The sequence below is a fragment of the Amborella trichopoda genome, chromosome 11 (assembly GCF_054954075.1).
Source record: "Amborella trichopoda isolate Santa Cruz 75 chromosome 11, AtrichopodaSantaCruz75HAP2 v2.0, whole genome shotgun sequence".
Lineage (NCBI taxonomy): Eukaryota > Viridiplantae > Streptophyta > Magnoliopsida > Amborellales > Amborellaceae > Amborella > Amborella trichopoda.
Window position 1 is genome coordinate 5,560,460 of NC_142346.1, and position 26,334 is coordinate 5,586,793.

Sequence of the window (26,334 nt, forward strand, 5' to 3'; positions counted from 1 at the left end):
CAATTAGGGACATTTTAGTAATTTTAGAGGCAATTCATTCCATTAAACCCTCCTTGGAGGTAAAATTACTAAAATGCTCCAAATAGTTGAAGTTAATCTAAGCAGAAAAGGGGGCAATTGGGATTTTTTAACTTTTTTAAGTGTACCTAATTGAAATAGAAATTTAAAACTAAATTCTTAGATATAAATTGTTATTAGTGTTTGCATGGGATTTCCACCCACCCCTCAGCTGCTTGCTATTTTCCCCAAAAACATAATGAAAATAAAACTTCAAACGAAATACCAATTGCAGGTCTAACCAAACAGGTATTACAAAAATCCAATTATATAAAATATAAAACCAATTATCAACCACTAGTTCTGACGGCAGAAAAAAGAAACTATAACTTTAATACTTTCTTTTATACAAAATATTTACACCCAGCTAATAAAGATCCTTACAATGGTCATGGCACGGTAATGGTCTAGATTGCACTATGCACAGTTGGATTAAAGCCGGTTCTATTATGTACCTATATATAGTGAAAGAGAAACTTATATACTTGTTTGTAACAAAAGCAACTGATCCACCTGGATTTCAGGACCTTGAATTCAACGGTTTTGGGTTTTTGATCAAAAGGCGAGCAAGAGGATGATGGGTCTTAAGAGCATCCTAAAACCTCGTCTAGCACCCACTGAGTAGATGAGGTCTGTTCTGAGTAGGGACTTGGTGATCACCAGCACACAAAAGTCTGTACATTATGTACATTGAGAAACAGCAACTTCAAAACTCTTAGATGGTCAATCTCCAGCTTTATTTCGTTTAAGTAAGAAGTCCTTCATTTCTTTGTAATTCTTGAGCTCCTCAAAAGCAACAGCGGCAGTCATAGGAGCGAGGAAACCTGAACTTGAAATGCCCAAGAGTGAACTCTCTGTCTTAGGGTTCTCTTCTCGAAAATGTATGGGGTCATGAAGTTGAGATTTTTGACCCTGGGTTTCGACATTGGAAACTTGAGATAATTTAGATGAGTTGAGGGAATCTTGACGTAAAGGAGGTGCACTCCTCAGCATGTGCACAAGGGCACCAACTGCGGCATCTTGGGACTTTTTGGCAGACATCATCTGTCTGGATTCCACAGCCTTGCCAAGATTTGTCTTTCGATCAAATGACAAGCACCTGTAGGAAGAGAAAATGTGCAGAATGTCAAGGGAGGCATATTACATGAAACAACTACAACTTTACACAGCTATACATTTTGTGCATGAGAACGTGAAATGTGTGGAAGAGAGAGAGCAGGTGATTCAGGAGAAAGGTAGGGGTGGCAATGGACAGGGGCCCAGCCCGGCTCGAAAAAAGAAAAAAAGGTCCTAGGCCACATAATGTGGCCCAAGGACTGGGCCAGCCCAGTTTGGCCCGGCCCAGCTGAGCCCTTTGTCATTTAGTTTTTATGTAATTTTATTTGGCCCGGCCCAGCGCACCCCGGCCAACATAGGACCAGGGCCTTCCCATGGGCACTAGGGCCGGGTTAGGGCCGGGCTAGGGCCAGGACTGGCCCGGCCCATTGCCAGCCCTAGCCTTATAAAAAAGGCAACTAGCCTAGGGGTATATAAAACTATCTTCAACCATGAAACAAACAAAACATGCGGATATGACGATTTATTTGCCATGGGCGATAAGCATATTGGGCCACCACCCTATTCTCTATATGCAAGAGCATTCAACAATTATTCACCTCAAAAGATCAATATCAAATTTCTGACTTTGTATCAATATGTAATATCTAGACTTGTCCCTTGACCTGTGGTGGGTATGGAGTGTTCAATAAAGCGGACCGCCCAGCGCCTAGGCAGTCCAGAAGGCCCAGGCGCATCGCCTGAGCCTAGGCGGACGAACTGGGCGGCAGTCCCTGCGCCCCGCCTAAAGACAGAAATTATTATTTTTTAGTTGTATTGATTTTTTTGAAATATAAAGGGTTTGAAGGGTGGGTTTTAAATTCATTTCAAACCTAAACCCACAATAACCCATTTTAGAGAGAAAGAAACATCAAGAAAACTAAATTTTGTGACTTTCATTAGAACGAAGTGCTTCTCAAAGGCAATCAAAATAAGTGCAAAAATTTATTTTTTAGATTGCTTGTTTTATTTTGAGATGTCTTCTTCAAGATCTAGTCGAAGTGGAGATCCGGGTTGGAAATATGGATATAACCCGAATCCAAATGACAAATTGCATTACATGCAATTTTTGTGAAAAAGATATGAAAAGGGGAATAAACCGGTTTAAGAAGCATCTTGCCGGTATTAAGAGGGATGTTGCCCCTTGTAAAAATGTTCCTGAAGCTATCAAAGAGGAGATTAAGCAATATATGAGTTTTGTAAAACAAAAACAGGAATAAAATCTGTCATTTGAATACATCTATTTCTGCTACTTCTAGAGAAGTGATCCGGGTTGGAAGTATGGTTATAACCCAAAACCAAACGATAAAAATTGTATAAGGCGTAATTTTTTTGAAAACTATACCAGTGGGGGTATTAACCGATTCAAGAAACACCTTGTTGGTATTAAAGGGAATGTTGCTTCTTGTAAAAAGGTTCCTAAAGCTATTCGAGATAAGATTAGACAACTTCTGAATTTAAAAGAACCAGACAATGATGAAAATGAGCCTTGTTCTACGAAAATATCTTCTCCAGGTTCTTCTAGAAATGGTGATTTGGGTTGGAAGTATGGTTATAACTCGAATCCGAATGACAAAAATCATATTAAATGTAATTATTGTGGAAAGGATACTAATGAGAGCATTTACCGGTTTAAAAAACACATTGTCGCTTTTAAGGGGGATGTTGCCCCATGTAAAAATGTTCCTGGGGCTACCAGGGAGGAAATTATACAATATTTTAGTTCAGGGAAGCAAAGAAAGATAGAAAACACTAGAGCAGCCAAGACTCTGCACATACTAGTAAGAGGGAGGTAGAAGAAGAGGAGGAAGAGGCAGATTCAGAAGAAACAGAGGAGGAACGTTATATTGAAGAGGGAGATGACTCTGATAATGATGGCCTCGATTTTAATGCATATGATGAAGCTGACCTTATTCCTTCTGATGATGATGACTGAAGACACTTGGTGTTGAGTGTTGACTATTGTGTCCTCGACTGTATATTTTCTGAATTTCTGTATATTTTCTGAATTTTTGTATATTTCTTTTTCTTAGTTTTAGTTTCTACTTTCTAGTTTCTAGTTCTACTATCTAACTTTTGTGTTTACAATCTACAATGTATCAGACTATCAGTGTATGCTTGTATGGTTTTATTGTTTTAGCATTGTATGAAAAATATGGATTATGGTCTTATGGATTATCAAAATTATTTTCTCGACTGCTATCTGTTTTTTTTTACTAGGATTATGGTCTTAGTTTTTTTTTGTTTTTTTTTTTCAACTGGGCAGCCCAAGTTCTGGGAGCCCGCCTAAGCAAGCCGCCCAAGCGCTGGGCGGCCTGGTCCCCCATGGCCTCCTGGGTGCCGCCTAGCGTTTTTTGAAACTATGTGGAGGTCTATGTGTCAACCCATATGTTGCAGGTTCAAATCCCACTCCTAGCAATGTTTTAAGAAAAGAAAAAGCACTTTGCTATTGAAGTATTATATGCCCTACAAATGGAGGAGAGAGACTAATTGAAAGAGAAAAGATAGCGCATGGGTTTGGAGTTAGGACTGGGGGACCGCAACTAAACCAGGCATATCTCAAAAATTCAAAATAACATAGTGAAGATTCTATAGATGTCCCAAGCCTAGCACGCCTACCGTGCTACATGTAGTATACGGAGTATTCAAAAAACGTGGCATCAACCGTCTATTCTCATCAAGGTGATTGGGATGGGCAGCTCCTCCTTTTAAATGGATATTCATGAACTTGAAGAAAGAAACAGTTCATCACAACTGTCGACTGAAAACAGACAATTGCAGCCACTTGTAGTATATTGTTTGTTGACTACAAGTAGAATGTTATAAACATTGTTAAATAAAAGATATAGCTTTTTTTTCTGTCCTGAGTATAGCCATGTTGACTTTCATCTATAGTCATTAGTGAAAGCCGTTTTTGTACTTCACGCACTCAATTCTTGTACATATGTATGTCCCCATCTCAATTATGAAGCTTCAATGATACATTATTACCAAAAAAAGTAAAGAAGAACAACATATTTTGTGTAGCCAACCCCAATTAGCTGGGAAAAGGCATTGACGATAATGATGAACTCTCTATCTCAATCATCATTGTTAAGAGCAAGGAAAGTAATAACAAATGGACCTGCCACCAAAATATGAATGAAAGATATCAATATCTCCTCTGATCAACTTCATTTTAATTAACAAGCATTTTGCTCAATCTATGCGTTTTATGATGATTGAACTAATAATGAAAGTAGAACCAAAATGCCCCAATAGCACAAGATCTCTAGTATTTCCTCTAGCAGGCCCCACCCATCGAAGGGACAAGGCTGCCTTGCCTAGCTATCAAATTGCAATCATAAAGTCCCATTTCATGATGACTCTGTTAGAAAAGTTCGATTCTATTGCCAAGAGTACCACTCTTTGGCAATAAAATCGAACTTCTCTGACAGAGTCATCATGGAATGATGATATGAGAAAAGGTCCAATTTGAGGGAAGGAGCCCCAAATGAGTGATTCTCTGGATATGTAGCTTCTGCCAAAGTGACATGGTAGGGAAGGATCAGCCCTTACTCATGGTATGGAAAGAAAACCCATGTAGAAAAATAAAGGAGCAAAGACGCCCAAAATACATGGTTTGGAAATTTGCCTAAGTCTCTCACTTCCACTATCATGAACAAACCATTGAGAATCAAGGTTATCAAATAGCGGATGCAGCTTGAGGTGCTAGGAGATTCTAATTAACTATGCATCTCGATGCAAGCGCATCCTATGCAGGAAATGAATACAAAAATATTAAAACACAAAGAATAACACCAGTTTAAGGTTATTTAAACACACTCCAGGACTTACCTAGGGCCCAAAGCGAGTCAACCTGACGAGTCTTGAGTGGACTTGCCAAGTTTTGCCCCAGTTTGACAAGTAACCCAAGAAAATCCCAACAAAAAAAAAAGAAAGAGAAAATAGAAAAAAAGAAAAAATCATAAAACCAATTTACAAAAAGGAAAATGATAAAAATATGATTTTATTAGCATATACTCTATCTGTAAACATGAATTTTATTTTTTCTCTCTTTTTTGTTTTTGTTGTCGTTGGGAGGGGGATTGAATCTTACTGATCTTTTGAGAGAATTCAACAAAAATTCAATACTAACTAAAATATTAGTAGAATCTAGAGATAGTGATAGTAATCCAAAAAACAATTATTTACATCAATATGATCAGAAAAAATAAAACCTACCGAAAATTTCGAAGGTCATCCTCCATCCTTTGTGCTCGGTGCAAATCAATACCTAAAATCTTTGCGAAGGGGTCCTCAAATACCAAATCGAAACCCCTAAACTAGATTGGGAATTCGAGTTCAGATCTAGTTGATCCTAGCTCTTGAAATTTTCAGTCAAATAGTGTTTCAATGCTCAAAATATTGAAAATCTGAGATTCTGAGTGATTTTTTGCGAGAACTAAGCCTATGATTCAAAGAAGAACTAAAAATTATGCTTACTAACAAATTCCAACCAAGACTGAGCTAGGGTTACAATGATTTCACAAGTGTTTTAACTTCGACCAAATCCTCAGTCAAAAATCTCAATCTCTCCAATCCCAGAAAATTAATGTTTTTCTTTTGAATCTAATCTATTCATTAGATAGAGGATGCAAGCTGTCAGAAATTCGCTAAGTCTCTGACAAGTCACCCGAGTTACTACAATAACTTGGGCTAGCTCCACTACAAGAGTAGGAAGGAGTTCAGGGCTTTATAGGCTGCTGAGCCCAAGTGACTCCAGCAAGTCCAAGTTGGACTGCCAAGTTCTATAACACTGAATAACACAAATATGTAATTTATATGATAGTAAGCATGTCAATGTACTATTTGTCGCTAGACTATACGTTTTAATGTCACCAATAGAGTAATAAAGACATATTGTCTCCAATATAATTAGCAAGAAAAAAATAAAATGATCCAATCCATTTATAAATTTGAAATAAAAAAAAAGACAAAAGGAAGTGAGTATGGCAATATACCAAGCACTTGAGAAAACACACACAGCAAACGTTTCAAAAAAAAAAAAAACACACACACAGCACTTAAGCAAACACACATAATATGATACAAATAAAAGAAGTTAGAAAGTAGCACTCGGAGCATATAAGCAAATACCAAATACTTGACATGTAGAAGAAAAAAGAAAAAAAAAAAACAAAAAAACACAAGACCAAAGCATAATGACAAGAAACAAAAACGACCAAAATAAACGAAATTAAAAACAAAACAATTTCAATTTTTTGGTGCAAACAATTGAAAAGTTTAGGGAGATGAGAAAATACCTCCACATGGTCTTTATTGATTTAAAGAAAGCATATGATAAGGTACTTAGAGATTTAATTTGGTGTATGTGGAGTCTCTAGCGACCATATTGACATGGTGAGATATATACAAAGGAGCGCTAACTAGTATGAGGACAACTAGTGGAGACAAGTGAGTGTCCAATACGCCTAAATCAAGGGTCAGCGCTGAGCCCATATCTCTTTGTTTTTTCGCCATGGACGAGTTAATTAGGCACCTACGAGATAAAGTACCATGGTTATGTTGTTCGCTGATGACAGAGTATTGATTGATGAGACTAGAGATGGCGTAAATGTAAAGTTAGAACTTTAGAGAGATGCTCTTGAATCTTAAGATTTTAAAATTAGCCGAACAAAGACAAAATATATGGAATGCAAGCTTAGTAAGAATAGGAGAAGAAACAAGGAAGTAGTTAAGATTGATGGCCAAGAAATACCTAAAAGAAATTATTTTCGATATCATGGATCGAGAATGGAAAGATTGAGGAAGATGTCGTATATAGAATTAGAGTTGGGTGGGCGAAGTGGAGATGTGCATCCCGAGTTTTATGTGGTATGAAACTAAATCAGAAGTTTTATAGAATAGTGGTCAGATCAGCTATGCTTTATGGGACAAATGTTGGGTAGTCAAGAAACAACATACTCATAAAATGATTGTAGCTAGGATATGGATGTTGAGATAGATGAGTGGCAAGACAAGAAATTCAGAATGAATACATTCGAGGGAATTTAGGTATGGCTTCAATAGGCAATAAGATGAGAAAAGTAGACTTAGGTGGGCTAGTCATGTGTAGTGTAGGCCTAATACAGCACCGGTTAGGAGATGCGATTTGGTTCAAGTGGAAGGCTCTAAAAGGGTAAGAGGAAGGCCCAAGAGGAAATAAATGAAATTAGTGAGAAAAGGCATGGTGACTTATGGTCTTACTAAAGGTATGATCCTTGAGGGAGCAGAATGACAAAATAGGATTCGTGTAGCCAAACCCAAATAGTTGAGATAAGGCTCAAATCATCATGATGATGGTGCAAACACCTTCAAACCCTTGATAATTTGATAATTCGGTATCGCACATCTGAAATCCTCCAAAGGAAGCCCAAAATCAACTCAAAAAGTTGCTGAAAAAATTATACGATTTTTGCTCATAACATCAAAATCGAAAAGAAATTTGATTATGAAGAGAATGCAAAGTTACAAGAGTTTCAAACAAACCACAAGATAAACTGATTTTCATCCTCAAGTTCTTCTATCCAAGAACCAACATAGTTTCTCTCATAAAAAACTGCTCTCTCTATAACTATAACCATAACTATAACTCTCTCTCTCTCTCTCTCTCTCTCTCTCTCTCTCTCTCTCTCTCTCTCTCTCTCTCTCTATATATATATATATATATATATATATATATATATATATATATATATATATATATATATATATATATATATAAAATCTCAAGAAGGCAAAAGCATCCACATAGGCGGTTTGGGGTCCTGGCCTAGGGCAGCTGCCTAAAAACACCTTTGCCTTGCCACGAGTTTTTTTTTGTGGCTGGTGGGGGGCAGCCATCTGTTCCACCTTGGCTATTGTCTATTTATTTCAAACATAGACATTTTCTTCTTCTTTTTTTTGCATTATAGGCCATTTGTTTCAAACAACAATATCCCAATAACTTCAAATACATACATGAACGGGATATACACAATATTTTTTAGTTTTTCACACAAATTCTTTGTTGCATAACATAAAACATATATTCCACTAATCCATACGAAAATTTCTTATATTTTTTGTGGGGCTTAGCCAAATTTCTTAATTTTCGTATAATTAATCTCCCATATAACCAAACATGCAACTAACCCCAATTTGTGAGGGTCCCTTGCACATTTAGTACCACATATCATTGACACTGGTCCTTTTTATTATCAACGATCATTTCAAAATAACTTTTAAATACTCATTCCTCTTAACCAAAAATTTCCCCCATGTAACCATTAGTTTCCATTTGAGCAGCCAAAAATAGTGATATAATCCCAAAACCCGCAAGCCCCCTTAATAAGTTTATTAAGGGGATTTACGCTTATTTAGGGGTTTGGGGGCTAGATTGCCCCCTCAAAACCCTTTTCCCCCTTTCTAAAAGAAAGGAGGCGGGGTTGGAATAGTTTTTAGCCCTTAGCCAGAGGCGACCGCCAGACAACACCTTGGCCACCTAGGCATTTTGGCTGCCCGGACGATGGCTGGATTTTTTAACAATGATATATATATATATATATATATGGAAGAGACTACAAAATGCCTATGGGTGAAAATGAACAGTATTTTCACCCATAGGCTCGGCGTCGTCCTATTTTTGCAGACGGCGTGGATTAAAGACCATCACGGATTTATCATGTCTGTGGCTGGATTTCTTTCACGTAAATTTACACAGAAAATATATGGGGACCGCCACGGCTCTCGTTGGTCCGTGGCGGTTTTTAGGCAAAACCATCACAGACATAGCATGTCTGTGAAGGGGGTGAAACACTGTAGCAATTCGCCTATTGCCGTTTTTAAGACTTTTCCACCCACCCACACACACACACATATATATATACACACGCACACACATGCGTGCACACACACACACACACACACACAATAAAGGTCTAAGAGCCTGTAAACCGATATGTGAGGCATAGTTAAAAAACCCTAAAATGCAATAGACCAAACATATTTTCCCCTCCTTTTTCTAAAAAACAAATATATATTTGCCCATCCTAATACAAAAATTTTCTGGCAAGCATCTTTAACTAAAAAATACATTTCCATATGAAAATCCGCACCCATCTTAGAAGTTACTTAAGAGTAAAATTTCCCATACAAAATAGGAAATCTAAATCTAAAAAGATCATCAAAATATCGAAATACAGTTTCACCCTTCAAAGCGAACAAGTAAACCGAAGAAAACAAAATATGATAAGCTTGTACATTAGGATCGGTTGGCCATAACAGATCTTCTTTTGCACTTGAATAATTGGATCTTATTTACTTTCCCATTTGAAACGTCACCTAATGGTTTGAGAAAATGTATAAGAGAAAATATATTCCCAATAAGATCCTATTAATCAACTCTTTAATCTCAAGATGAGAGATAAGGCTCAGTTGCAAGGATGCCTGATTGAGTAAGATGCTCTAATCAATAAATTAATGGCATTGGATGTAAGAACAAGATAAAATAGCTAGTTCACCTGTGCAGCTACTGATGCATAGGAAAGCTTGATTACGAATTCTAGAATGCATAAGACCTAATTGTACCTCTATTGTTTTTGCTTTGCTCATACAAGAATTATGGAAAAATTTTGATCGTGTCCTTTAGAGATGCATTTTAGGAAACATGCAAGATCAATGAGGAGTATTGCATAGAGAGGTCAGTCAAGGTCCAAGTCAAAAGGGTGCAAGAGAGTAAAATGTAAGCGGCCATAGGTAGGATTACCATATGAACAAGGCAAACCAAACTGCCCTGGAATTTGGTTCGAATGAAGTAAAATATATCAAGTGACTATCAAAGAAACCTAGGAGAAGGTATTGATGTTTGTGAAGCTGGGAAAGCATTGTATGTGGATAGGGATGAAACTTTGAGGTTTGGGCTTCTCGACTTTCAATAGTCTTCTATAAATCCACCAAAAGGATTTTTCGCTTTTACAGGTATATACATAAAAGATGGTTTTATACATAAAGATAATAATAATAATAATAATAATAATAATAATAATAACAATAATAATAATAATAATAATAATAAAACAAGGGATATACTTTCTTAGTTTCTAAAACATCAATGCCTTCAATACATTCTAATAACCCTTTTAACCCTATATCCTTCTTTGAATAGCCTCTATTAACAACCCCAACTCCTCTTGCACCATTTCGATAAAAGCATTGATTGAAATCAGATACTGTTCTTCATAGATCTACCTCTTCCCATAAACGTATCCATAGAATCCTTAACCAGACTCTTGCCTAAGTACTTCAATGAGGAGAGAAAAAGTAACATAACAAAATAAAATGGATTTTGCATCACTAATATTAACAATCAAGTAATCTCATTAGTTAGGCATCGTAGAAAGTAAATTAGCCACCTTATCTTCTCCATCAATCTTCATATCCAATGCACTAATTTACTTAATACTAAATAGGGCATTCGATAGTTGAGGAAACCTTGGTCAAGGGGTGGCAATCCCCTCGTGGAATCTCGACCTGGCAATCCCATTGCCGGATCCCGGAGCAATAATGGCTTCCTCCCAAGGATCTCGATTCCTACCTATTCATATCTAGGTTTCTAACTCAAACGGATCTCGATCATTGACTACAAAGGATCTTTGATCCAGTCCTCCAAATTGTCTACTTAATTGGTGATTTTTATTACTTAAAAAAAAAATGATGATTTTTATTATTTCAAAGTGTATATAATGACAGAATTATTCTATATATTGACTTTGTTCTCTTCATTTTCATGTAAATCTTTAATTTATAATAAAAAATCCTTTTTTAAATTTCATAATGCCCTACGTGTCATTTCATGCATTTATTGTATATCATTTTCAAATATTCCCTAAAAACGCATTTCCCTTGATTTCAATTATTAATGTTTTTGTACATTACATTTTTTTTTTTAACACAAAATGTCATTTCTACCTATGCAAAATGGACTCAATTGTTTTTTTTTTTTTATTATATTATTCGAATGTGCATGAAAATAATGACATTTTTCATTGATTTATTAACTCTCTTAGTTTTCATTTGAAGATTTTTATTTATAATAGAAAATATTTGAATTTTGTAATGCCCTTTATGTCTTTGATTTATTAACTCGCTTCAATTCGTAGCTTCAGAATTCATGGAAAGTTTTGACAAAATTTTACGTTGGCTACCTACCTAACACAACCCACCTCCTTTACCCAGGCTTGGAACAGCTAAAGGGAAAGTTAAAGTCCTCACCCTTCTTAGACAATAAAATCTTCCCTAAAATCTTTTCCTTGATTTTTAATTATTAAGATATTTTTTCATACAAATTGTCTTATCTACCTTTCAAAAGTCTCTCAATCGACAAACAAACTCTTTTTTTACTTTATATTATTTGAAAGTGTATGAAAGTATTGATATTTTTTATAAATCTATTTATTTTCTTAATTTTCATATAAAAACTTTTGTTTATAGTAGAAAATATTTTCCTGGATTTCATAATGCCATTTATGTCTTTCATTTCTTATATCAATATATATATATATATATGATTTTTAATTATTAAGATTTTCCTACATTAAAATGCCTCATTGATTTTGTATAAATTCTTCTATTTATAATAGAAAACCTATTTTTGGATTTCTATGAAATTGTACCTTTTTTTGGATTTCATACTTTTTAATGGGACTTTCTAGCAATAAAATTCTTATTAGCATGTGTTCAGTATATTGATAATGCTAAAAGACTGATTTTCATTCTTTCAGTTTTAAAATATCATTGCTAAAAAAATTTGATAGGACATATTTGCAAGTATGCACACACACATGCATTTATGACTCATCATTCAAGTAATTGCAATAATATATATATATATAGTAACAATTGAGCAATTGCAATAGGGATTGTCTACAAAGAGACCATTTATCTTTTGTACATGAAGGTCGCAATCATTCCCACTCGTTAGATGTCAAATTGGATACTTAGGGTAAATCACAAAGTCCGAGAATATTTTTTTTGAAACTGTGTTTATTCAATGACACTCTTTCAACCCCCCACTTTAAAATTTAATTCCCACTCATTAGATGTCAAATTGGATGGCTTAGGGTGAGTCACAAAGTCTGAGAATATTTTTTTGGAACTTTGTGTCTATTCAATTACACTCTTACAACCACCCGTTTTGAAATTTAAAGGACAAGAATGATTGTGACCTCCATGTACAAAAGATAAATAGTCTCTTTGTAAACAATCCCATTACAATGATATATAAAGTAACAATTGAGAATACTACACATACGCACAAATACTGCTCCTGCACCCACGCCCACTCCCACTCCCATATACATGTATGCAAATATAGGAAATTGCTCCTAGGTCACTCCCTAAGCAGCGGTCCCAGCCAAGGGTCGATACCAGGCTCCCGCACCAGCATCGGAACCCACTCCTGCTTCTGCTCCCAACAACTATGGGGCATTGAACTCGTTCAAGTCCCTCCCCCATCTGTCATCCTAAGAATGTAGAGTTGCCTCTAGGGATTGACTAATTTCTTACTTAAAGAGGTTTTGCCTTGTGTGTATTTTCAACCTTCCTCACCCCACAATTACCCCACCTCCCTCCCAATTTTTGTGCTAATTGGAAAAGATCGAATCACTGAAAGCCAAGGTAAAATCTGCTACTGTGAATTGATGCTTTTATGAAAACTCACCATCTTTAAAACTTATCTAAGGTTGTTTTATGTTTCTTATTTTGTACAAGATTCATTTCATAAAAATTTCTAGGTAGGAATGAACTTTTTTTTTTTTCTTTAGTTCAACAATAACAATGGATAACCGTTTTCCTTTTTTGTTGAGAAAGTCGACTATTGTATTAATAATTTAAAAGAGTACTTGATATGGGTAGATACAAAATTAGGCAATCCCCATAACTGGGTGCCCTACCCTTGAGGGTTCAAAAATGCTCTACAACAAAATCGAGAAAATGAATGGGATGGGATTTCAAGAATTGTGTAAGATCCTTTGGGGACAGTTGAGGCTTGCTCCCTCCCTTGCTAGAGCGTCTGCATCAGTGTTAGCTTCCCTATGAGTGTGTCTCCAAGAGACTTGAATGGAGCTGCATAGGTGGGCAATTTCGACCTAAATGTGGTCTAGTCTCCACAGACCAGGGGTAGTATCAAAGGCCCAAGAGATAGTGTTGCTAGAGTCGCCCTCAACCAGCAATGATGTGCTCCAATTTCGGTCAAATCTTCCAAGCCCTTCAAGCAAGGCCATGGCCTCTGCAAAGGTGGAGTCTGACACTCCAATGGGCATAGCATAAGAGAGGGTAGTTAGGCCATCAGCATTCCTAAAGAGGCCTCCAATGTCAGAGAGACCTGGGTTGCCGAGAGAACAACCATCGAAGTTTAACTTGATAACCCCTATGTCCGGTGGCCTCCATAAGGATGCTTAGGGGATCCTCTAGACCTTCGGATGTAGCAAGGCTTGCCATTGATGGTGAAGGTCCATAAACGAGAAGTTGGATTAGCTTTTGTGATTGAGGGCCCAAAAGATGACGAGTGACCTTCGCTGCTCGATGAGGGTTGAGATGGTTGAGATGGTGGCTTTCTCCCCTCTAAACGTCCTGCCATTCCTTTGGATCCAAATAATCCATAGAGTGGCAGTGATGGAGGCTCTCCATACAAGTTTCCCTGAATTACTCTAGCGGGTGCGAAAGTAAGTGGAGATGGTTGAGATGGTGGCTTTCTCCCCTCTAAATGTCCTGCCATTCCTTTGGATCCAAATAATCCATAGAGTTGCAGTGACGGAGGCTCTCCATACAAGTTTCCCTGAATTACTCCAGGGGGTGCAAAAGTAAGTGGAGAAAAGGTAAGGGACTGGCTGAGAAGTGACCCACAGCCAATTAAGGAGAAAGAGCACATCAGTCCAAAGGGCCATGGCCACTTCGCAATGTAAGTAAAGATGTTGATTTGTCTCTTCTGCATTGAGACACATATAATGTATCTGTTGTGCAAAGGCAAGCCCCTGGGTTGAAGTTGGTCGAGGGCTAGGGCCCTCTCATGGAGGGCTATCCAGGTAAAGAATTGGATTTGGGGAGGCAGGAAAGAACACGAAGCCTTGGCAGCTATGGGGTAGGTTGCCTGGGGAAGGGGAGATGGGGAGGAGAGGCTATTGTAAAAGGAAGAGACTGTGAAGGTACCTGAGGGAGAAGGGGACCATACAATTTTGTCATCTCCTAAAGATGAAAGAAACACCGCATGGAGCAGAGCTGAGAGTTCGAGGAATTGGTCGTACTCGTGATCTGCTAAAGGTCTTACGAAATTTGGGTTTGATGATCTCAAGGTGTTTGGGCCAGCAACACTTTCAGCAACCGTAGAGGAGGGATTGCGAGCTAGAAGGAAGAGGGACAGGAACAGATCCTTGAAGGACGACGGTCCTACCCAAATATCATGCCAGAACCTAACTCTGGAGCCACTCCTGGGTAGATATCAAATTTGGTTGAGAAAGAATTGGTGACAATGCAGGAGGGACATCCAAAAGCTGGAAATGTTGCCTCCCATTCTGCGAGAGAGGAGCCAATCGTGGTCTTCACGGCTGTACTTACATCTGATCACCTGCAGCCAAAGGTTGCTGGGTTGGGTAGCATAATGCCACCACCACTTCCTCATTAAGACTAAATTAGTGATCCTAAGATCCAGGATTCTGAGACCCCCCGAAGCTTTAGGTTGGCAGGCTTTGGCCCAGTTGATAAGATGGAATTTGTGATCTCCCTCGCCAGACCAAAGGAATCTTTTCATGAGCTTTGCTAGTCTTGCCACAATTGCCGCTAGCATAAAGAAGAGGGACATGGGAAAAAGACTGTCAGTGGATGACTGTTGCCTCGCCACAGGACGTGATTTCCTCTGAATGATGGTCGAGGGGCTATCTTTTCTTAACACAGCACTGCAGTGTCCCTGATGTAATCGGCCCAACCATTGCAGGAGGTCGGTATGAACTTCCTCATAGGATAGTATCTTTTAGTTAAATGTACTTGTTAGAAATCATTTCAGTGTAAAAAGTGCATCCATGTACTTGGGCTTTCACCGTCAATGGTTCAAGTTGTGCTACATGTATTAGGTTTTGGACTCTTCTAGTGACACATAGAATAGGACTTTCTTAGAGAGAGAAAATATTGCTTGTTAGACAAAGTGTATATGTTTCTGAAAAGAAACATTTGGGAAGAAATTTAGTGTTAATCTGTGGCTTGTAAAATAAAAAGCTCTACTAATTTTTAACCTCCATGGCTTAAAATGTCTTTCAAATTAGTGAAAGAGAAAGATTGTTTGCCATGCGGCTGCAAGGAAATTGTCAAACCACATAAATGGTGCTGCATTCCCCTATTTTTCTGCAATATTTTTCTTTTCCTTCAATTTTTCCACAAATCGGATTCAATACAATTGGTATTAGAACCTCCACACTTAAATTCTCCACAGAGCAGAACTGTGGTAGATCAAAAATCCTTTAGAATATTAAGTTGTGGCTCAACCAGTTTTGAAGTCCCAAGTTTGTCAGATTGAACTTCACACTTTATATGCTGAAGATGCACATAATGTTCGTGAAGGATGTTGTACAGCAGCACTGAGAACAAGGATTGCCCATCAATAGCAAAAATGCCCCTCTCCCACACCTTCTAGACCTGGCTTTCAGAATAAACTCTTATCAAGTTTATGCTTTAAAATGGGAGGGAGGACACCCATCAAAATCCTATGTCAAGGAGATTCACTGCTCACAATAGTCTACCATCTCACATGATGTCCTCAGAATCATCCCTAAAATGGGAACACAAAATAATATTCAACTTGATACCCTCTACTAGCACTCAACTCTTCTTCAACAAGACAAAAACACTATATAAACCATTGCTGTGATCCTTTCAAACCCCTAGAAGAATGTTAATGGGCAACAACACCAAAGGGAACAACCATTCTCCAAGAAACTACGCAAACGCTGAAAGCAGTAGAAGATTCAAGATTTTGGTGATTAAAAATGGTTGACTACTAGAAGTTCAGATGGGATTTTCAAACTCTTGACTGGGGCACTGAGGAGTAAGAAACCAAACTCAAGAGGAAACTTTATGATGATGGCAGGCTGGAGATACATTGGACATGAAAAATAATGGTTTGGTCATAGTTACAGGGATCGGAAGCAAGATCAGATCTCAGATTGGGTTCAGGACCAAGGGATCAAGAGATACACGAATATCCGTGGATAGGGATTGAGCTGTACACCGTGAGTTAAAGAAATCGCGATCCCAATATGAAGGAAGTGCATTCCAAATTCATCCAGGATCGAATGACAAAGTATATGGGATAGAGGTCCATCCAGGTTAGAATCGAGGCTCCTCAAGAATGGTTCTCCAGCTCGGGAACGAAGAACAATATGATTAATTGTTTTCTGAATTCAAAACATAAAATATTCATGAAATAATAAATACAAAAAATTATATTTTTGAAATATCTTTTAATTTCTTGTCATCATTGGAGTGTGTTTCATAAGTGAGAAGTGAACATGAGAACCCAAAACGAGGATTCAGACTTCAATCTGCATGCATGAAAGAAGCTAGTGTTTGATGGAAATGCAGTGTCCTTGTTTTCCATCATTTGGAAGCTGTCACTTACATGCGATTAGGTATGCAACTGGTCACACGCTCACTAAATTCAGAGGAGAAAAAGGGTTCACATGCAAAGAAAGGGTCAACCCGGAAAGGTCTCTGTAATTGAGGATATGGTCAACAAGAGAGTATTAGAGACAAAGATGACAGTATAAAGCTTATAGATCTTCCAATAAGTGAAATGAAAAGGATTTAAGGTAGGATATGGCGCAACTTTAGCTGCTCTCCTTCATCTACGGGTTCCATAACGTAATATCGCAGCAGCTTGTATATTATGGTGTTTATTTTTGTGACAAACACATTTAAAGTTCAAACCTCAACCTTCCTAGTTTCCATTGTGGGTATTAGGACTGTTTATCAATTGATTGATCTCTATACTGAGCCAATTCAGATTTCAGAATTTTTAGAGAAATATGCTCTTGCATAAGGGGTGGGGCGAGAGAGAGACAAGAGACAGAGAGAGAGAGAGAGGATTATAGGCTAGGGAGTTAAGAGAGAGGACGGGTGGGGGACAGGGGGAAGGTCAGAGCATAAGACTCAAAATGTGATGGTGACCTTTGGGTACCAATGTAAAAGAAACTCGATTCCGTGTTGTTGGAGGCTCGACTTACTCTTGGACCAATGGTTTTGATGAGAGGGATCTGGATCCAATTAACCAAGGATCTAGACCCACAATTTTGTGAATCAAGATCCCTAAATTCAAAAAAATGTATGGAATCAAGATCCCTTGTACCGGAGACCAGGATCGAGCTTCCGAAGCTAGAGCAACCACTTTCTTGGGGGATCCAAATACCTATGGTTGTGGTGTCTAAAACGTTGAATAATGGCAAAATTTTCTAAGAAATTGCGACTTAATGTTTTATTTAAATATGTGTGCAATTGAAAATTTGAGCATCCTTAAAGCAACCATCTATGGAATGCATGTGAAGAGAAACTCCATAGCTAAAAAGGCTAACACAAATCATGTCCAGAGCATGGCATAAAGCTTGTCAAAGTGCAAGTAGAACAGCTCAATGATTCGGTTTTCGGTTATCCTTCACATATTACAAAAAAGGAAACTAAGTCAAGAAAGGATCTCAAGTCCATCTTGAGCATCGTATAAAGCCCACAAATGCACAGTAGGGTAGAGTCTCATGAATTTTGATTCATGAATAAAATAATTTTAAAAGTACAAACTTTCAAGTGGTACATCATGTAGGACCAAAGACGCTTGGCTGCACGAGTGTAACACATGAGATGGGTGTAAAAAGAAAGGGTTTAAGTATGCTGATAAGGTTTTTAGGTTCCTTCAAAGATTAAGACAGTAGGGTTTTGGGCTTAAGGTTTCCTAATAGGGGAGGATTTGGATAATATGAGGTCTAAAAGAAATAGAACTAGGGCTAGAGTTATGGGGAGGTCTTGGTTGGGTGAGGGCAATGTTTATAAATTTAGGGTTTCTTAAGGGGTTAAAGGTTGCTGGAAGTTAGCAGGTGCAGCAAGACAAGAAGGATGATGAGATGGAATCTGGTGTTGAATTGAGGAAAAGCAGGGTTCGAAAACTACACAGGACAGGTATGTGGTTAGTATAGTTATTGAACTTGTTCACCTAAGATCTGGAGAGGTTTGGTTGAGTTCATGGAAGAGGTTCAAATGGGTGACAAATTTGGTTGTGCCTAATCTTGGATGGTGGTGTACCAGTACCACCCAAGAGGGAAATGAAAAAAGTGATGCAAACATTTTTTTTTTAATTATTATTATTTTAGGAAATTAAAATTAGGGTTTGGGGAGAAGAAAGTGTTTTTGGATATTGTAAAGTGATCTTTGGGGTAGACTCCCTCGCAGAACCTGAGATATGGTATATACTCTTAACCCTTTATTACTATTTTATTTATTTCTTTTCCATCTTCCCATCTTCCCTGCATCAGTTGGTATCACAGCGAACAAGATCCAACCTTCACAATGCCACCAAAACCTGCTCCTACTATCGACGATTTAAAGCCACACATTATGGAATGTATAAACAAAGCTATGGAGGGTATCCAATAGAGACAGCATAATGAGTCAGAGGCTGCAATAGTTTGAAGGCACCATTCTATGAGAAGAGGGTGCTCATCATCATGTAAATCCGATGCAAATGTTCACCTTAGAGACAGATCTGCCTCTAAAATCGACTTTGGATACCGATCCTCTATGTAATGATCAAATTGTAATGCGAGAATCACGATCTGAGGAACATCCACATGATATTGAAATCAAGGTCGATCTTCCAAAGTGATATGATGATCTTATAAAATAAATCAAGATTATGATTGACATTTCAAAGTTCACATACAAGTTGCACATTAGGTGTTTGATCCATTTGTTTATTGCAAAAGAAAAAGGACCCAAAAGAATGATGGAACCACACACCAACTATTCGAAAGACGATTAGAAGATATGATGAATTCACCAAGCTCGAGGTCGGGCTTCTCCCATCCCCAAGAGAATGATGCAAATAGGTTTTTTTATTAAGCACAATAAAATTAGGGTTTGAGGTTAATTTGAGAAGAAATTGTTTTAGATCTTGTGAAGAGATCTTTGGGGTGGACTCCCTTACAAGTCTTGAGAGAGAGTATATTCTCTCAGCCCTTTTATTATTTTTCATTTTATTTATTTATTTTGCATCTTCTTCCCATCTTCCTTGCATCAAAAAGGGATCGAGCTTAAGTGGGGAGAAAATCCAATCTACAAGCTAGGGTTTGAGGAATGTATCAACCAAAGGAAGATGCAGAGCACTAATTTCTATTTTGTCTAGCCACTCTTTTGGAATCCATGGTTGTTAGAAATGGGATCGGAGACGGTATCAGGATCAAGGGCAAGATCGATGGATCGAGGCTAACCGGAAGCTCCTTATGATAGGGATCGATGTCCATAGAACATTAAATCTAAGGAACTCCATCCTTATGTGCTAGGGATCGAGCTCCCCAATTAGATACGATCGAGTTCCTCAAGTAGATAGGAATAGCACCATAGCGTAGTCACTATGAGCTCCTTATATGGTTTCTTAATGGCACCTTCCAAATTATGTCTAGTTCTCTAACATGTGACTCATGGTGATGCATGCTAATACAGCTGGCTATCTACATATGATTCATCAGATAAAAAAATTGATCGATGGGGACGGAATTTGATCTCCGTATAATATAAAATCCAAAGCACTCTTTCCCCAGGTTCTAAGGATCGAGATCCGAAAATTCTAAAAAAGAGATCCAAAGAAGATCTCTTTCTAGGATCTTAGGATCAAGCTTTCAGAACGGATCACCTACCAATGTTGGCGATCCTGGTAACTATGAATCAGTCCTATGAGGAACTTAGGGGAATCACAATGTGGAAACCAACAACTTCCTGGCTGACTCTGAAGCTCAAGAACTAGCCATGTTGTTGCACCTTCTACAAAGAAGATTTCTCCAGTAAGGGGATGACAAGGTGGTTTGGGCAAAATCCAATGGAGGCAATTTCATTGAGGAACTTGGACCCTAGCAGGTCTGAGTGATTCAAGCCAGTCCTAGACGACTCGCCTGAGTCTGCTCCAAGATGCCCAAAAAGTAAAATATAAATCAAAGAATTGAATTTAGAAAATGAAATATTCATTGGTTTGGAAAATGAAATACACCCAAAATTTTGAGGCCGATCCTCAAACTTCACACTAGACGCAAATTGATACCTCCAATACTAATCAAACCTTCGTCAGACAACCCTAATCGAAAACCCTAAACCAGATTTCAGTTTTGAGTTTGGAACTAGGCCATATGAGCTCTTTAAAACTTTAAATGAAAAGTAAATCCGATCCGAGAGAAATTAAAATCTGACAAATCCGAGATTCTTTATGTTTTTCTTTTGTTCGTTTTTGCATAAACAAACCTATGAATGGATGAAGAACCCGTAAGTAAGCTTAGGGAACAAATTTCATCAAAGATCGATCAATAATTCAAAGAGACTGCAATTGGTCGAAATCAGGCGAAACCCAAGTCAAAATATTTGATCTCTTAAATTTATCAAATTGATTTTTTTTTTTTTTTTGCTTAAATTTTATCTATCTAGAACATAGATCACACAACATGAGTCTAGGGCCAAATCTTGAGCACAAATCAGTCAATCTGGGGTGACAGATTGACATAAAAGAGGGAAGGTTCCAACCCCCACCCCCCCCACACACACGCACAAAAAATATATATATACATATACATATATGTATATATGTATATGTATATATATATATATATATATATATATATATATATATATATATATATATATATATATTTGACGAGTACTATAAAAACTTGTCGAATCTATGGAAAACTCACCCAAGTCAGCCCGAATTTTGCAGTACTTTGGGCAAATCTCTACAATACTCACCCTGAATCCTATACACATTATATATAACCCCAGAGCTGGGGGTGTTCCAGGCTCAACTCGAGCATGTCCAAGCCGACTTGCCCAAGTTGCAAACACTACTCCTTGGAACTACTCCCCAATAGCATAGCCATCCCTTATAAAGCATAGCTATTCATCACCCTGCCCAAAGACCAAGCTTTCAATTTGGCAGTCTTGTCAAATAGAGCTCTTACGAGGGACCAGCTATAGAGGGGCTTTCTCTTCGCCAACTATTCCATCATGTGCAAATGGGAAAAAGAGATTAGTGAATACATCTTCTTGCACTACCTGGACATAGTTCAAATTTGGGCTTTGATGTTACACTCCTTCGATTGGTCATGGGTGACACACCATCGGTCAAGCAGCCATGCACATCATAGTCCTCCACGCAACCAAACCACCACCAACACAAAGATGGCCCACTACTATTATGGCCACTTTTGGAGCATTTGGCTCAGGCTTTAAAGCGAAGAGGAAACATCGCAATCAATCCAAGAATGAACTAAATTGTTTGCCATATCCTAGGCTAAGGGGCATAAAGCATTTCAACATGTCTGCAATGGCAGGCTTTACATTGAATTGGAAGACTATCCTTCTCTCTCAACCAGTGACTATCCCTAGATCATCTCTTTGGAGACCACCTGAGCAAGGGTTGATTAAGCTCAATATGGACAGATGTTCCCTTGGATACCTGGGACATGCAGGCTATGAGGTAGATATACGAGGGCACCGATGGTCACACAATAGCTTCATTCCCAAGATACTTTCCATTGTCAAATCGACAAAAACAGACACAATGGCCCAACTAGAAGGCCTCAAGCAATTTAATTCATTATAACGTACTTCCTTACCAAATAGTTGGGAAAAGGCTCGGAGGATGATTGTGGGAGATTCTAAAAAATATGATCCATTGGATGTCTCAATCGCTCCCTGCCCATGGAGACATGAACCAATTTTTCACCATTTTTTTCATACCTGCAAGCCCTTTTGAGTCACTTTTTCTTGCACCTGAGGGAAGGCCAACTCTGCTGCTGATGCTCTCACAAAAGAGAACACCACTATCAGGATTCCTAGATAATCTTCATAGATGTCAACTCAACTGACAGCTGCTATAGAGGGTCACCCCTACTTTTGGGTTTATGGTCTTCTATCCTCTTGTATATGTCTCATGCCCCTATGGGTGTTCTACCCATATTTGGACACTTTCTGTGTACCTCTGGGCGCCCAACCTGTGCGATGTATTTTTTCATACTTACAACTTCAGTGGGGTTTTTTTCATTACAATATAATGCCATACTGATACAAGTTAAGTATTCTCAAGGGAGAAAAAATAAAAGGTGGGCGGGGGGCTCTAACCTTCAAGAGACTCCCCCAAACTTAGGCTGGGCTTGTATAATCACTCTTTGTACAAAAAGAGTCGAGCAATCTCTCCTCTGAATTTAGCCTCTCACCACAATTGAAACCCAAATTTTATTACTCAACTTGAATAATTCATCATACGCCAAAATGGGTATTAACAGAGAGTTCTACCTTCAATTTTCCTTATACTTGGACTCTTAAAAGCATAGGAAACAAACCCCTAACACACTAGGAAACCATCCGACTTAAAGGTTTCTAATCCAACTAGGATTGGAACCTTGCTTTCTAGAAACTTAATAACCTAAGGAAATTAAAGAACTAGAACCCACTTATAATAATGATTCAATAATAAAGAGAAAAAACTAACACAATACAATAAAAATCATCATTGATATTTCCACCAGGTTTTCAACCATGAATTGGAGCCTGAAATGCCAAAATTACCAAACACCCATTGGGATGAGGGTCGTAGACATTGAAGAGCTATTCAACTTAAGCTTTAGATCACCCCAAATGGAGACTTAAGTGATAAGTTACGTCCTCCAAAACCTGTTTATATTACTCTGTATCTCTGTGTCGTAGATTTGTTCTATTTTTTGTGTCTCCATCAATGAAAGACATTCCATCATCCATCAAAAAGAAAAAATACAATAGCATTGCATTTTCCTTCATAAATCATCAGTCAGAGAAGCAGTTGACATTTTAGTAATGAGATATTGGAGTTTGAGCCTTGGAGGAGATTCAACAGAGAGTCTAACAAGCAAAATGCAAGAAATTTTCACAGCATGCTACAAGAATGAGCTAGATTGTCCGAGCAATTATCTCTAGAAATTGAATTGCACTGCCTGCCAAGTTACTTTTTGAGACATGAGGGCATATACACAAGATTTGAAGCAATGAAGGAAATCCAGTAGTAACATATTGGGTAAACAATAAAGGGTCCATCCCACAAAACCTTGAGAACAGTAGTTGCCCATATAATTAAACATAATTGGAGTCATGGATAATACTCTCAAGTTTTGGAGCATCCAAACTCACACAATCATTCTATAAAGATATACAGCATCCAACAACCTAGGTCTTTGACTATAGCACTAACTTAAAGGAGCCTGACCTAAACAAATCCCATCACATAAATATGAAAATAATCAATTTTTTGTCACTTAAATATGAAACAAATCAACACAGAAGAAACTCACAAATCTAACTGGAAGTATAAACAGATGATATATGGATCAAAATAAGTAAAGACAGAATGAAGGACGGTAAAATCACCATACCTGTTGTGTGAATCTGTGATGTCATCATCATCTACTGCAAAGGGACAAGAGAAATCAGAATCATCAATGTCATCTTGCAAAGACCTACTAGAACTCCTAGAAACTGACGCTCGCGGCGAACTAATTGATGAAATCTTCATTGCGGGGCCACTTAGAAAATCCTCAGTGCCACGTGAGAAAGCCTATAAACAAACAAAGTAAAAGATTATCCCAAACAAAGTAAAGGATTTTCCTAAAATAAAGCAACCAAAAGAACAACCACCTGACCCGATATTATTTATTCCCAACAAACCAAATGACCAGAATAAATAAAATAAAGTAATTGAAGTGAACAAGAATTTTGAAGCCAGAGATGAATGTACAAGGACAATTTGGTCAAAAGTATAGTACCTTCTGATTCAAAGAAGTGCGTATGGCCCCCATTCCACTTTGGAACTCTCCCGTTTTTGGTGTATCAGGCTTCTTATGAAACTTTTTCTCAGATGGAGACCTCTGAGATGTTGAAAACTGACGAATGTGTGATCCCAAATGATCAGGCTGAGAGGTACAGTCAGGTTTCCTATTTTTCGGAGAAAGGGGAGGCAGATAATTATTGTTCCAATCACAACAGTTGGGCGTAAACAATCTCCTGCCATGCATGTCAAACGAGATAATAACAGGAGCGCTTTCTGCACGCGAAATGGCCCTTGAAAGATTATTACCAGGCAAATGTGTTGGGGGAGAAGGGGTAGATGATGGCGAAAAAGGAGGGGATGGCCAATACTCATCAAAACTTGTAGTTTTCCGGTGATCCAAATTTTTTCCTGAACCTGGGGTGCTTGAAGGATTGATAGGTGAGCTAAAAGTTGGAGAATGTTCCATGGGTAGAGGGCCACGAGGAGGGAGACGGTGGCGAGAGAGATTAGAAAGTGAGGCTCGAGAATCGGAATAGGTGGGTGAGGGAGAAGGAGATGGATAATTGGGATAAGAGGGTGATGAATTAGAGTATCCTGAAGGAGCAGCTCTATAAAGGTCATTACCCCAACTATGTCGCCTAGCAAATGGCACACCTGATGGACAAGAAACACCACAAACCCCTGTGTTCTTGGAAGGAGTGAGAGACCCAGATGATAGCTTCTTTACTGGTTCAGTAGTTGGGCTCCCAACATAGTCGGGTATAAATTTTGGGGACAATGGGGTAGAGGCTTCCAAGTTCAAATCCACCAATGTAGGTCGATAAGACACAGATACACAAAGCCTACCACAAGTAGTTTCTATGGGAGCAAATGTATAATGCATCATCTCTGCCTCTGCTAGGCGAGAAAGAGGCTCGACAAAGGAGAAGACCTTGTAAGTGAGCACAGAAGAGTAAATCTGGCTTGAAGCAGTAAGTAACCGGAAAAGCCTATAAGCAGGCAAGAGCCTAACAAATGAATACAAGGAACGCAACAAAATGGTCGATCGTTTGTAAAGTTTCTTATATGCCAATTGGGATTCATGGGAATTAAATCTGGTTTGAGAGGCACAAGAAGACCCAGTTTCTATCTCTATGCCTCCCCCTCCTTTAGAAGCTCGAGATTTACTGTTACCCCTTTTCCCACTTTCTTTTCTTGATTGCCCACCACCCAAACTCACTCTCCCTGTATGGGCATCCCTAGAATTCGTCTTCCGACAATCATATTGCACCACCCATCTCTCAATAACTGTTTCAACAACGGTTTCAGATGAAGGGCTATATTCATCTCCTGAATTCCAACAACTGACACGGCATTCATTCAATGAAAAATTTCTCAATAAACATTCTTTTGATGTTGGGGGAATAAATTCAGGGGAATTTTCTCTCTCTACATTGGTCCTCTGCAAAAGTATCACATCCACCACCATAGGCTCAAGAGAGCTTTGGGGCCTTAGTTCCAAACTCTCAAGAGCAGCAGGGCATTCTTTTAGAGCTAAAAGAAACCATTTATCTCTTCTCATACTAGAAGAAGAGCTCAAAGATGATGGAGAGGACCCAATATGGTCACCACTGTGGCCTCGAGAAGAGCCATAGGGGCACCTCGCCTCTAAAATAATATGCAGGCTCTTCGTGAGAAACCTGGTGATCAACTGCTCAATCACATCAGATTCCATCTGTGAATTACTGTACTGTGGAGCCATTATAGCTCAAGAAACAAAATTTCCAAAACTGAAGATGGATGGTTCAAAGAGAACCCCACTCACTCGCATAGTCCACAAATTGTTCTCCTTCTAATCTTCTCAGTATTTACTGCTTAAAAGAATGAATACAATGTTTTTTTCATCTTTCCACCTAAGAGATAAAAAGTTAGGAACACGTAACTCCATGAAAATTCAACTTAAAACAGGTTAGAATAGAATTCAGGATGAATAAGTTCAGACTTGCACTCATGGTTGAACACTCGTAGGAGAGAGGAAAAACAGATAGAAAAGCCACAATTTTCTAGTCAAAAGTGTTAATTCCCAAGCTCAAGCT

At 38.2% G+C, this 26,334-nt stretch overlaps 1 protein-coding gene across 1 annotated transcript; it reads right to left on the bottom strand.

Moving 5' to 3' along the window:
• Positions 1–309: 309 nt before the first annotated feature.
• On the bottom strand, positions 310–26,334 carry LOC18444285 (Autophagy-related protein 13). Its single transcript, XM_006854462.4, has 3 exons — positions 24,255–26,334; positions 23,865–24,046; positions 310–1,156 (listed from the first exon to the last, which is right to left on the bottom strand). Exons 1-3 carry the CDS (start codon positions 25,998–26,000, stop codon positions 781–783), a joined length of 2,304 nt encoding a protein of 767 aa, XP_006854524.3. The 5' UTR covers positions 26,001–26,334; the 3' UTR covers positions 310–780.